This window comes from Eleginops maclovinus, chromosome 3, assembly GCF_036324505.1.
Source record: "Eleginops maclovinus isolate JMC-PN-2008 ecotype Puerto Natales chromosome 3, JC_Emac_rtc_rv5, whole genome shotgun sequence".
NCBI lineage: Eukaryota > Metazoa > Chordata > Actinopteri > Perciformes > Eleginopidae > Eleginops > Eleginops maclovinus.
The window spans coordinates 21,453,753-21,467,829 of record NC_086351.1 but is presented as its reverse complement, the minus strand read 5'-3'; the positions used below and the strand labels follow the sequence as shown (position 1 = coordinate 21,467,829).

The window sequence follows — 14,077 nt, the reverse complement described above, 5'->3', positions numbered from 1 at the left end:
AGGAGAGGAGAGGAGAGGAGACAGGACAGGAGAGGAGACAGGACAGGAGAGGACAGGAGAGGGACAGGAGATGAGGAGGCATGGGGGTGAAGAGGAGAGAAGGACAGAGTTCAGGTTCAGGAGTTCATGACTTACAGTATAGCTGACGGTGTCAATGTACTGAGTACTGTAAGAGATGCTTCAGTGTTTAAGTCATTTAGACCTGTGATGTGTTGCCTAGTGTTCCATTCACCACAGTCAGTGTGTGTGAGGATAACTGCAGGACAGGAAGTGTGTGGTCTTTAAGCAGGTTGTGTTTCCTTTGGTTTGTCTGTTAGCACTGGATTTTTGCAGCACATATTATTCTAGTACAACATTCTCACCTTCACTATGGATTACAGTTTTGGTTCGGTTTGTCAACAGGATTACAGGAAAACTACAGGCCCCATTTTTTAATGAAACATAGCGGAAGTGTGCAGCAGAGGTCATGGAAGAAGGCATTTGAAATCTGTAGTGTATTCGAATCACATGGGATATGCACAAATAAAGTTTGAATCAAACATTTTTGCAAGATAGCTTTGGCTTTGATTAATGACACATATGTACTGCTTACTTAAATGTGCACCATCAGCAAGATTTAAATTGAGTGACGGTTGTTTACTTTTAAATTTAAATATACATTTTCTGAGGAATTTTCAAGTCTGCAAAAAAGTTCAGACTGTAAACAGTAAATTCCTGACCTTGATGGGATGCATTGTTGAGCTCCAGGATAAATACTTGTTGAGTACTGTATTGTCCTTGTTTCCACTTAGTCCTAGTTGGGAGGGCTAAAATACACGTTGAATGTATATTCTTCCTTGCAAAGAAATGTGCGTAAGGTTTGTGAGCTACAATTCCAACATCCAAGTTCACTTGTCTTCTTCTACTTCCCTTGCATGTACATGATGTACAAGAACAAAGAAAATAGGACCCATGTGTTGCAGCATTGCTCCAAATCACTACAAGCTTTCAAACTCCACATGGTACCTTTAAATCATTGTTAAGGTTGTGTCTACGAAGTTGACCTGTTTTGCTATGTCCAATTAAGCTGTTGTTTAAAAAAAAAATCTGACACACATTTACATAGACATCATTAATCTCAAGCATTACGATTACTTGGTTTCTATGGTAAAGTATTGCTTATTGGTTAATTCAATCTAGAATACATTTGAAGTTACTTTAGGGATTTCTTGCTCTCTTTCAGACAGAAGGCAACTTCTCTGCACCACAGTCATGACGTACTTTTAAGAAAGTGTTCTGTCTTCTACTTTATCCTCCAGCTCTCCGTCTTTGAACGGAAATAGGACAGTGTCCAAATTAGGGTCTTATTTTAGCTCAGCTAGTTAAGTTATCTTTAAGAGACAAATGACATCCTGTATCATAGGCTCTGCATTGTTAATGGGATGAGTTACGTGTAGCGCCCTCAGGCTACTCTCCATTAATTAAAGTGTCTGACCTCCACCATGTGACGGTCTTATAAAGACAACTCATGAAGAGGCATGCTGACTCAAATGGGAAAGGAATCAATGCGGTTCGACAATTGACTCCATCAATTACTTCAATTAGCTCCTTCAGATTCTGCTCCTTCATATATTAGACATTAGTGTTCGACTCCATTGTATTAGAATTAAGAAACTGATCAGTACTTAATAAAGATTATGTCTGGCATTGTAATAGGGTTTCAAGTGCAGGTGGGGATATCGCATTACCTTGAAATTTAAGGTTAGTGATGCTTCAAATTTAAATGTTAACCGTTGGAAGAGTTTAAGCACTCAGCACATACAAATCTACCATTCGTGGTCCCTGTGTTTTTAAGCTTTATGCTGCAAGAGAGACAGAGCAGCTCGGGTTCTCGAGCAGTTAAATAATACAAAATATTTGCCACCTTATATTCATGAGTGTACAAGATTATTTTTTATGGATGTTTTCACTGCTGACAAGAACACGTTGCACTTCCACATTTGATTTCTAAAGAAACTCCTGTCCTAAACACTATGTTTTGGCTGTTTATACGCACTACAGTGTTTTGGTCTTCAGCTGCCAGTGTTATAAGTCAGCTGTGGGCCTCAGCTTGAAGTATAAAGCTTTTTGTTTATGCCAGTTCAAATGCCAAAGGGTTCTGTTATTGCTCAGCCTGTACTTTAATACATAAATATTGAATGCTTATTGGGAGGATTAGTGACTTTGATCAGTTAATGCAGCCCGGGAGCTTTGAAGCACACTTCAAGCATCTCGACTCCAGGCGACACCACAGGTCGCGAGGTGCATGTGACATTCTAAAATATGCTCTTTCACCGTCATCACGGTGAGGCTGAATTTCATGTGGTGGACACAGGGCAACAATATTGCCTCTTCTATTGCATCAAATCAAAGCACAGTGGCAAGGTCATTGTGACCTCTGCAGATTACTGCCCGCTGAGTGCATTATGGATAAGCACAGATTGTTCATAACCGTACAAATAGATTCATGCTGCAGCACACATTTAAAATTATGTCATGCAGTGGAAACTTCTTGAAGGGATCCCCGTGAGATGATCAGCCACTTATTACATAGGGGAAAACATTGATTATTAAAGATTGATAGTTTATTTGAATTCCTGTTAAATATGTTGAATTGGCTGCAACCACTGCTGATTTTAATATAGTTTTAAACAGCACAATACTGTTTTAGGCTATGGATGAATTATATTTTGAACTACAGAGCTAGCTATCATTAGAATACAGTAGGTGTTGTGTAGTGTTTGTTAATCATACCCACAGTAATTGAAGTTGTACAGTAAATTGAAAACTGTTTGGGACAGCTGTAATGTTTTTGAAACAGCTAATAAATGTCAATTTGATGGTAATCTAGTTGACAAATAAAGCAAAAAATAAGAATTGCTCCCCCTCGGGCATTGTGCTAACGGACTACGGCTTCTGAATGAGCCGTCACTTAAATTTACGATAAACATAAACGTACCAGCATGTCCTCAGTGGTCCTGCAACACCTCCTCTAATTACTGTCCCCACCCTCAGGACAGGGCTTGGCACCATCTCACTGTGTAAATGTGCCTGCTTGGAAAACAGGGATTTCTCATTTTCAACCTCAGCCCAAAGAACACAGTGTCCTCATCATGCAGATGGCTCGCCATGCATTTTCATCTAGGCCAAGATGTTCCCATGGAAAATCAGGGTTGGTACCATGTGGCCTTTAGTCTTCTATCCAGATAATGTTCCTTTCATCTCTCAATATCAATATACTGTATATCACAATATACATGTAGTATGTCAAGTGATTATTGTATAGGTAAAGAGCGTTTAGGAAATAAATCATGGTAAGGCTATTTCTTTATGCTCTTGACTGACTCAACTACTTGACAAATGAAAACTGAGTATTTTCTCATTTAATGGAAGAAAAATAATGATGAACCTATAGCCTACAATATGTTAATGTGAAATAACACCATTTTTATGTAAAGTAAATACTTTTTTACATTATATTGTATAAAAGTATTTTATTTGGGCCATTAGTAGGGATTGGTCACATGCAACCTTTGAGGTACATTTCTTTTTGGCTCCTGTTTGACTTTTTGTAGATAAACGACATCCAAAAAACAAGGTGGACACCATTATAGCTACAATATGTTCCTGTTTTGGTTGAGCCTTAAACAATTGAGCATGAAGCATGGTCTAGTATGATGTAAAAATTGTTATAACACAGTTCAGTGGCGGCTTTTCGAACATTGTGATAGAAGCAATATTCTAGATTAGACTAGCCCTAGTATTTTTACTTTAAAGGTGGTCACATGATGTTTACATACGAGAAATAGCCCTGTTAACCTCAACATATGACTGTCAAACAACATTCAGTTATATGTTTTAATTTACCTCATACAGGGCCCTTTTTATTATCCACAAGGAAGAAGCTGATGCTGCTTGATGGCTGCATCAGCAGCGCTGTATGTAACTGTAAAGTCATGCGAGGTGCATCCGATCCTCCCAGACATGTTTCCTCATCTTGTTCGCCTTTCACAGAGGAGATCACTGCTTCTTTATCAGGTGAGGCAGAAAGTGTGTTACCATGGCAACTGTGTCCAGGCCAAAGCATTAGCATGTGTTCATGCCTGTCAACACAATTCTGAAGAATTTGTCAGGGACTGAAGTGATTAATTAAAGCTCGTAGTGAAGTATCATCAGAGCCTCTCACTAGAAACGCTGGTGTTGAACGAGGTGGGTATCCTGCTTTTCGGCAGTGATCAGCCCTTGTCTTTCAAAGCACCGGTCTTTACTCTCCCTCACATGAATGAGCCATTACCGAGGCAACAGTATTTGATGAAAAAGACATGGAGGAGTAGAGGTGATGTGGGATTTAAAAGTGCTGAAGGAAAGCTCCTTACATCCTGGAGACCGATGGACACAGCGTCAGCTCCGTGAAGTGGGAGCGCTCATGTGGCTCTCATTGTGTTCGCACACAGGGCCGATGTGAATAGGCCCTGTTTAATGTGCAGCAGATGCATATTTACACTGTGACCTCAACACATACAAGATGAGTCATAAGTAAATGTAGCTAGTAGCGATATTTCTGCCGAATCACTTCGCTCTGTTGCTTTCTCGCAGAGATAAGCGCAGCGCTGAATGAACCTTTTATCACTGCAGGCAGGTAGCATCTTATCCTTTGCACAGCAACTTCCTGACTCCTACACAGTATTGATTGCTTTCAGTATTTGTCATGTCAACTGTTTAAGTTCATTGTACAGGCTGAGGAGAAGGTCGTCACTGGCAGAGCTTACATAACAGTACATGGAAAGTAAAAGACCCTTTTGTTATCTCAAAACATACAGAAAATACCGGCTGTTTCATCTTATGACGTTGATATAGTAATCTACCTGTTTTTCCTACACTGTGTTATAGAACTGACATCTGGCCAGCTGTAATAATTATTTTAAAAGTCCAACAGATTGTTGAAACCATTTGGCCATTAAAACCTTTCGTAGCAGCTGGAGCAACATTTAAAAATGTTTATTAGTCAGTTCATTATATTCTAAAGCAATCAATTTTTTGTTGGATGTATGAAATGGTGATTAGTATTTACCGAGGCCTAAAGTAACATATATTGTCTTAAACCCAAAGTACTACATATATAACTAAATGATGCATCAATCATTCAAATAGTTGAATGAATTAGCTGTTTCAGCTCCTATCGCAGTATTATATTATATATAATATATATATATATATATATATTATATATTATATATATATATATATATATATTATATTATATATAATATATATAATATAATATATATATATATATATATATTATATATATATATATATATATATATATATATATTATATATAATATAATACTGCGATATACTGCGATATATATATATATATATACATATTATATACAATGTTTCATTAAAGAGAGGGACTGGATTCCTTTATTGAACTGTTTTATATTTCCTTTTTAAGGTTGAATGAGCGGTAGAGTTGAAAAATCACTGAGTTGATGATAATAATAATAAGAGTGCATATTATATTTATTCTTGTGCAATAATCTTGCTCGTCTGTGCACCTTTATAGGGCAAACCGTGACTGCTGTCATTGCTATAATAACTGTTCATACCACACACAAACAAATCATAAGCAGCTTAAGGAGCACCCCAAAATAGGTGCTGAGGTTTAACAACCTGTTTCTTGTTATCAGATGGGAAATGCATTATCCAAACATTTGATATACAGCTGCTTAGCAACCACGTCTCACTGTTTCAGCTGTTTACAGACATTATTGTTTGGTAAAGTTTTTAAGCTAAACTTTTGGCCAAATACCTGTGATGTTAATGATCACTTGATTTATTTGAATCTATTTTCAGGTATTAAATCTAAACGTGCAACACTCATATGAACATCTTTACTAAGAATAAATGATTTATGGAGTTGAATGTTTTGTAAGAAGTCAGCGTGATATAGGTTTATACTGTAGCTGTCATGAAGGAATCAGGGTTGGTCACACAGATAAGAGTTGTCAGCATGTTAAAAGCCAACCAATCCAGCTCACTTTCAGCAGAGAAGGAACTTATAGTTTAACATTTAAATATTGTAACTTCATTTCAATATTTCTTCAGAATGGATCTGCTTTGCCATTTTCTTAAATCACATTTATTTTTGTTTCAGTGACTGACTGAAAGGGAACTGTCTGCTGGCTGACGGTCTATGAATGAGGGTTGTGGTGTTACTCAGACAGAAATGTCCTTGGTATGGCGAGGAGGAATGTGTGTGTGTGGTGGTGGTGGGAGGGCGTAGGGTTGATAGGTTGCAGGTGCAGTGTGAAACTGTAGGACTCATAGAGCATGTAAAAAATGCAGACAGACATACAGACAAAACACTGACGCAAAATCCCAGCACTGAGCAGCAAAGACAGACAGTAAAGCAATGCAGACCGTAGCCTCAGTAGGTAACACTGCCTCAGAAAGTTAGCATTAAATTCTTTCTATATGTGGTCTATGATGGTACTGTGCCTGAATACACGTGAGTGGACCTGTCTGCTACTTTAGGCCTCCCCATGTGGGATGCATTTTACTAATCAGACCGCACACACTGGTGCACTGTTAATCCCACATGAGAGTGTGTAGCTTTTATCTTAATGTGTTTTCTCTCAAGTCCAAACACACACTGAGCAGTCTCACTGTGGGTGGAGGCACTAATTCGGATCCTGCTGTGAAAGTGATTTGATCGTGAAGATCTTATTAGATGGCTAAGCAGTTATGCTACTATGGGATTCCAAGTCAATTTGTTCTTGACTTTGCTCTTGACACACTTTTTTTAAACTTGCTCACACCACACTCACACTCTCTTGAGGCTACAATAAAAAAAGTGCTCCGTAAATGTAGTTTTAATATGTTAGAACCACAGTGTGATGCATGCATCAACTTAAAGTGTGAAGATCTCCATACATGTTTTTAGTCATGTATGTGTGATTGATTACAATTAAAGACATATTGTGTCATGCCAGGAAATCGGGTGATTAAAGGAAGCAATTATTTCCAATAAAAACAATATTAATCTAATGCTAACACTTAAAAAATAATAATATTTTGTGGTTGAAGTTTTCCTTTATGTGTGAACAGGCTGCATGATTTACCAAACTGTTGTCAGCTCAGTACTACTACTCTACTTTAGTATTGGTAAGGGTAAGTAGGGCCACAGTTATCGAGAGTAAAGGGTGGAGGATAGTCACCACACTCTGCTTTGTGCACTGTTGTACGACCGTGCAGAAGGCAGTGGGATCTAAAGGTCTAAATCATGGTTAGTGGGAGTCTGCAGGTAGAGGCTGCCACGCGTGTTACCTGAGGTCAGTCTCTGAGATACTCCTCTGGTGCAAGTCCTCTTCTTTCTCCACCAAATCCTCCTGATGCTCCTTGTCTGTGTCTACCTTCCCCACCGACCCTTTTCTCCCGCCCTGCACTCTTCCCTCTGTACTGACCCTTCTCCCTTCCCCTCCTCCTCCTCCCCCGCCCGCCTCCTCCTCCTCCCTCACTTCTCCTAACTGCTCATCCCCCTCCCGGGACTGGCTGAAGACTGAGACAGAAGCAACAGAGCAGGACATGCAAAGCAGAAAGAAAAACCAAACAAAGCATGAATATTGTCAAAGAGCAGTGAAAGAAAGACAGACGCAGACACACAGAGCAGCCGAGATAAAAAGCAGACTCATTCAAAGTAACAGAAAACAGAAAATGAACCGAAAGCATCGTGCAAATGACTTTGTTTTGCACTGATCAGACAACACCCAAAGAGATACGATGTGTTTTATGTTCTCAGTGTGTGTTGCCAGATATGGACAATTTTCCCCCACAACCTGAATGAGTTCTATCATTTGGTTCCAGACTTTGTTTCTAAAACGGAGCCAAACCTGAACTCATCGCAGTGAGAAAATGACACACAGGGCTAGGCGTTGTATTCTCCTCTTTCCACCAGGTGCAAACAATTTCAAAGCTGAAAACGTGTGGACTTGGCATGGTAAAGAAATACAGGTTAACAGTGGAGGAGGGGTTGTCCATTCCTGATAACAGCTTGATGAGTTTAAAGAGAGACAAACTTCAACAACTTACCGGATTTTGCGGTTTCCTTGCGGCCTTTCTGATTGGACAGACATGTAGCTCGTGCTGCTGAACCGAGAGGCACTACTGGTTCTCGACACAGCGGACACGTCGCTTACATCGCTGTCCGATGACTTGGCCGACAGGTTATCTGAGCCCCGAGGATCTCTGCCTGAGCGCTGTGGACAAGTCAAAAAACAATACAACATTATTTCAGAAATACTTTGTGGTCCTTGACTTGCAGAACTCAGTCAGACACAAGGCCTATCATTTGGAGTCCGTGCTCTTTTTAAAAAGGTTATTAGCACTGTGCTAAACTGATTTAAGTGTTGAGATGCGACGACAGAGACTGAACTTAGGCGGAAAAGAAGTTCACAACAAAGGTGTTGAGTTCACAACAAAAGATCATAGGCATGGAGGTATTGAAATTCAAATCAGCAGTATAGGTCAAATAATATCAATGTATCTGTATCAGAAGTCAAAAATCCTTTCTTTTGTCCCGCAGTGGGGAAAGTGACATATCAGGTAAAAAGGTCAACAATAATAAAGAGACAGCTACAATAATAATAATCTGAGATACACAGGAGGGCATTTACCTGTGATATGTTTATGTATACTTAGTGGTATTACTGGTGGACCTGCATGATTCAGGTATATAATGTGGAAACCAGTTACATATTTTTACTAAAACAGCATTACACTGTCACTCCCTTGGAAGTTCAACTAGGATACACATCTTAGCACCATCCTGGCTTAAGAGAATGTTCCAGCTGGATTGTGTATACAACAGCCTGTGTGTATTTTAGTTGGAATGTTTTCTGCCAGAGAAGCTTTACTGGGTGTTACAGTAAGTGTTTTCTATTGTATTTTAAGAGCAAGCACTCACAAGTCTGGTTTAATAACAGTGGGAGCATTGTTTTGTCACATTCACTTCCAAAGAGGATAATGTTCAACAGACAAGGACACCTCATAATTTAATATGCTTTTTATACACTCGTAGCAAACACATCGGTGGCTCCAAATGCAATAGTTTAAATAGCAGAGACTTAAAAGGAGAGCTGGACAGAGAGCGTTTTTCTTGTGCAGCTTGGGGCAGACTCCAGGCCGAGCTCTCTAAACATCAGGAGCTCCCCAGGGCGTAGTAGTAAACACTGGACTCTGCACACACTCGCTGCCACGTTCACAGTTTACAACAAAAGGCTTAAAGGTTCACTTCACCCAAATTACGAAAAGAAAAGAATACATTTTCATAACCTATTTCAAGTTGTATTGAGACTTACATACACATTTTATTTAATGTGCTAATATTTAGAGGAACCTACTTTAAAGCTATGGAGAATGGCTTTCTTTTTTAAACGCAAAGTTGTTGTCCCAGTTACCCAGCACAAGCCAAATATCGAAATATTTAAACATGAATAACTATTACAGTCTAATAAATACAGTGTTATGGTGATTTATAGTTTAAGTGTCCTGGCCTCAATACATTTGTTTAAAACAAAACCTGGGATTTTTATTTAATTCACTAAGACATTGTTTATAGGAAGGTAAGCTGCTTTTCAGATGTATAAGCAAATCAAATATAAGATGACTTTCTGTTATTTAGTTGAGCTTTACTAATTGAGTGGAGTCCAACCTTTGAACCCTCAAGTGTTTACCTGTTTTGCTGTGTTTGTGTGACTGCAATAATGCACATGCACAATATGATGTTGTTGTGTGCATGTGTACATGCTTGGCTGCTTGCAAAGTGCGCCATATGGCCTATGCAACGTGCAGCCGTGCAAGCAGGGAGCTGTAGGGTCATGTTACAGTGTGGGAAGCGTGTTGTTACCTTGTGGTAATCCTGCTCCAGTCTGGAGTCGGAGCCCGCTCCCTGCTTGTACTTGTTTATCTTCAGCTTCATCTGGCGGGTCCTCTCCTCCATGTCCATACCTAAGCACAGAGACAGAGGGCTGTCAGTGGGGGGGCTGAGGCAATGAGGAGGGCCTGATGGGGGGACGTACTGTTATGGTGAGAGACAAGCTTCTGTTGAGCTATGAGCCATGAGCTATGACAAGGACAGATCCAATGGGATTAAGCTGAATGGTCGGCTGTGTTAACAAAGAAACAAACACCAAGCACTGACTGGTAAAGGTGGGCTGCACAACACACACAGGCTACATATAGAAACAATACCAGACTCTTTTAGCCTTATGGAATATTCGGACCGAACGGTTCTTTTTAATCGACTTGATAATAATGAGTTGTGACAATTAATTAATTTCTGCTTCACAGCTTGGACACTGATCACATATGTAGAAAAGACGAGTTCCAGCAATGCGTGACCCACGCTAGGATACATTTTACATAACATGCTGGATTCTGTCCTTGGACAAAAAATGAAATTCCTGAATTTGGCAAACACATCCCTCATAGCTCGAACTGAAAGGTTGCAAAATCAGTTTTTTTTTTGTCATTGTAGTGCTTTGTAAAATAATCACCGTCCTTTCGCCAGTCTCATCTCTTCCTTATTTCAGGTTATGCACTGTGCTTTGTTTTTTAATATTGCTGCTAGCGCAATTCTACAGTGTACAAACATCACACTATAATCAATACAGAAGCTTAACCTTTTTTCTGCTGAGGTAATAATGCCACTGCATCACAAGGACTACGCATTTTTTACAACAAAACATTTTTTAAACCTTACGACAAACTCTGCTGAGAGTGCTAGATGTCACCACCAGGTCATGACTCTCCTGCAGTACCTGCTTCTCCATTCTCTCCACTTGCTCTCTACTTTTGTGTCATTTGATGATAAAGTGAACATGAATGCACATGTAGAAGTGCCATGCACACATACACTGTGCCTAAAGCGTCACAAACATACACGCATACACAGACAAAGAGAAGCTATACAAGCTGAGGACAAATGGATAAGGCAAAGTTCATTTAACTCAACAGAATGAAGTTCATTCTGTCTTGGTTTATTGCTTACAGTTCCTTCCCTGCTCCTGGAACCTCTCACAGCCCACACACTGCCACTGAGGAAAGGGCCATCTCAGGCAAGAGGCATTTGGGAAACTGCTTATGTGGACCAAAACACTTTCCCAGCCATTGTTGTTGACTTTAAAGTTAGTGTGTGGCTCCAAAGTGTGGAGACCTGGTCTTTAAAGTCATTTCAGATGAATAGTGGTACAGCAAGCCTTCCTATAAGTATCCCTCAAATTATTAGGGGACGTTGAGTGAGTGAGTGAGTGAGTGAGTGAGTGAGTGAGTGAGTGAGTGAGTGAGTGAGTGAGTGAGTGAGTGAGTGAGTGAGTGAGTGAGTGAGTGAGTGAGTGAGTGAGTGAGTGAGTGAGTGAGTGAGTGAGTGAGTGAGTGAGTGAGTGAGTGAGTGAGTGAGTGAGTGAGTGAGTTGGCGAGGTATAAAGTTATTGGAGTTTAGGAATGTTCTCATTATTAATTTCATGCCTAAAGTTTAATGAGGAGATTACAGGTACATATTTACCATACTCACATAAGGTATTCCTATGTGAATATGGTACATATGTAGCTGGAGTCAGCAGACATTTAGCTGAGCTTAGCACTAAATGCTAGCCTGGTTCTGTCAAAGCTAAACAAAATACTACATGTCCTGAATGTGCTGAATTAAACTACATATCAAAAACAAAAAAAATTAAGTTGATTTAGGGAAAGTAGGAACATGTGTGTTCACAGAGAGAGTAATTCAAATAAGAAGAAATCTGCCGCTATACACAGAGAGCAAGTTTTATTAGAAATCCATAGTGACTCATGTCAACACCTGCAGCAAAGAGCCACAGGGGCATGAACATGAATATGATAGACACAGTTTATCTGCAGCAAAATAAATGACAAGAAGCAAGAAGCATCATCTGCAGAACAATTAAAAGCACTAATGAAGCAGGCAAAGCGGGACAAGAGATGAGGGGAGGTGGGTGGGGTAGGGCAAGGCCTAGAAGAGGTACAGATCGAATAAAAGTAGGAGAGAAGAAGAAGAGTAGGCAGAAAAGAAAGATTGAAGAAGGAGAAGAAGAAGAAGGGACAGACCTGAGTTCGTCCAACCTGGTGAGTCCATGTCTTCTGGGATCACATCACAGAATGGACAGACAGAGACAGAGGAGAGGAAGATGGGTGTGAGAGGATGCACGAAGGGTAAGGGGGGAGACGGAGGAGAAGAGGGAGGAAGGAGGGAGGGCGACGTCGTCACAGTTGTCACAGTTTAAGCCAGGTTTGGGAGGGTCAGAGTGAGGAGGGAGAGGATGGAGGGATACAACACGACAACAATACGACACGACACGACAACGACAACACAACGAGAACACACACTGGAAATCATAGAGAACACCCAGAACACACAAACTCCACCATGGGCACAGTGAGGAGTTAACACACAGCGAGAGGGTGCGGGGCCAGGAGAGGCTGAGGTAGAGGCTAAGAGATTGGTTATTAGAGATTATAAAGTGGGGGGTGGGGGTTGGGAAGGTGAGGTTTCTGTGCTTTGAAAGGGAAAAAGAGCTGAAACAGTAAAGAGATGTTAATGTATCCGACCAGATAGAAGCTGGAGACCTCTGAGGATAAAGGCGGGGATAAGGGGGGAGGAAAGGAGGGTAAGAGGAGAAGTGGAAGTCACTTGAACCTGCATGGGGCAACTGTGAGGAGATAGCCTGGAGAAATAACAGAAATAAAGGAAAGGGAAAAACAAAACACCACACAAACTGAAGCACAGAGCAGCAAGCGCACAAAAGAGAGAGCCCACTACCTGACAGGGTTTTTCCTGAGTGCACTTTCACTCGCGCACACACACACACACACACACACACACACACACTACACACACACACACACACACACACACACACACACACACACACACACACACACACACACACACACACACACACACACTCTCTCATCGTATCCATGTTCTTCTATCCTTCTGCTCAGAATGCTGGGACCCTGAGGACTCTGTTTCCCTTCTCTCTTTTTATGTGTATGCAACCCCTTATGACATGACCTCAAACGGTGGGTTCAACTTTGTAATCAGCAGCGTCTGTAACTGCATATCGCTTCAGCATCCACATCGTATTGTGCAAAACAGTGACATCGCAGGATAATGAACTCAAACAGGACCTTCTTAACACATTCAAGGTTGTAATTTTCCAAGAACACTGTACAAACGAAAGTGTGTCCAATAGAACATATTTTAGAGCTCACGAACGCGCACATTTGTTGCTAGTGAGTGACATGTAAGCTACGGATCCACAGAAAAATACTTTTAGGGGACACAACAAATCCCCTCCAGGGGTCTGAACCCTACAGGACCAACAGGGACAGCAAAATAACTCCCACTCTGACTTCATTTGCAGACCCTCTTACACAGAATTTGCATTTAGCTCAATTAGTACTCCATTAGGGTGAATAATGAAGTGTCGCATGAATAAAAAGACAATGAGAGACATCTGCCTCTGCAGCTTTCATCTCTTTGTGGAAGCTAACATCATCTCATTAGAGAGTCAAATGATGATCAAGAGAGCAAGATCTACTTCAGCAGCGTCATGTAGGTCATCACGAAGAGAGAGATGTATTGAGACAGAGATGGGAGCGAAAAGGCAAGTCAGTGTGAACAAGTCTCCTGTGGTCTGTGGGTGAATACATCTGATATTTACTGCAATGGCCTCTGAATGACAAATTATGAGGAGGCAAACAATAACAAATGCTAATCAATATAGGAAAAATAAAAAGTAGACGGTCCCAACATTTTTCCATGAGTACAACGATTAAATTGAAATAATCCTCGGGTCGAACCTTGCAAAAAACACAAGGCGAGTATTCCCATTTGTTATGAATGTGCCGAACTACGTTCCCTCTATAGTAAATGGCAGCATAGGTCAGTGTTACTATGGCTGGACAAATGCTGAAAATGAGCAACCATGGCTACAAATGAATGCTAAGCAACAAGCTGGAAAAGACAATCATTC

General features: G+C 40.5%; 1 protein-coding gene across 4 annotated transcripts in view; it reads right to left on the bottom strand.

The window, feature by feature from the left end:
- The window catches only part of rims2a (regulating synaptic membrane exocytosis 2a), a 138,050-nt gene that overhangs the window by 17,931 nt on the left and 106,042 nt on the right, over positions 1-14,077 (bottom strand). For all 4 annotated transcript variants that reach the window (XM_063879377.1, XM_063879378.1, XM_063879379.1 and 1 more), the window contains 2 exons: positions 9,931-10,031; positions 8,115-8,281 (listed from right to left, as the gene is read on the bottom strand). In XM_063879377.1, coding sequence (XP_063735447.1) covers positions 8,115-8,281; positions 9,931-10,031 — 268 coding nt within the window. The remainder of the gene's footprint in view (positions 1-8,114; positions 8,282-9,930; positions 10,032-14,077) is intronic.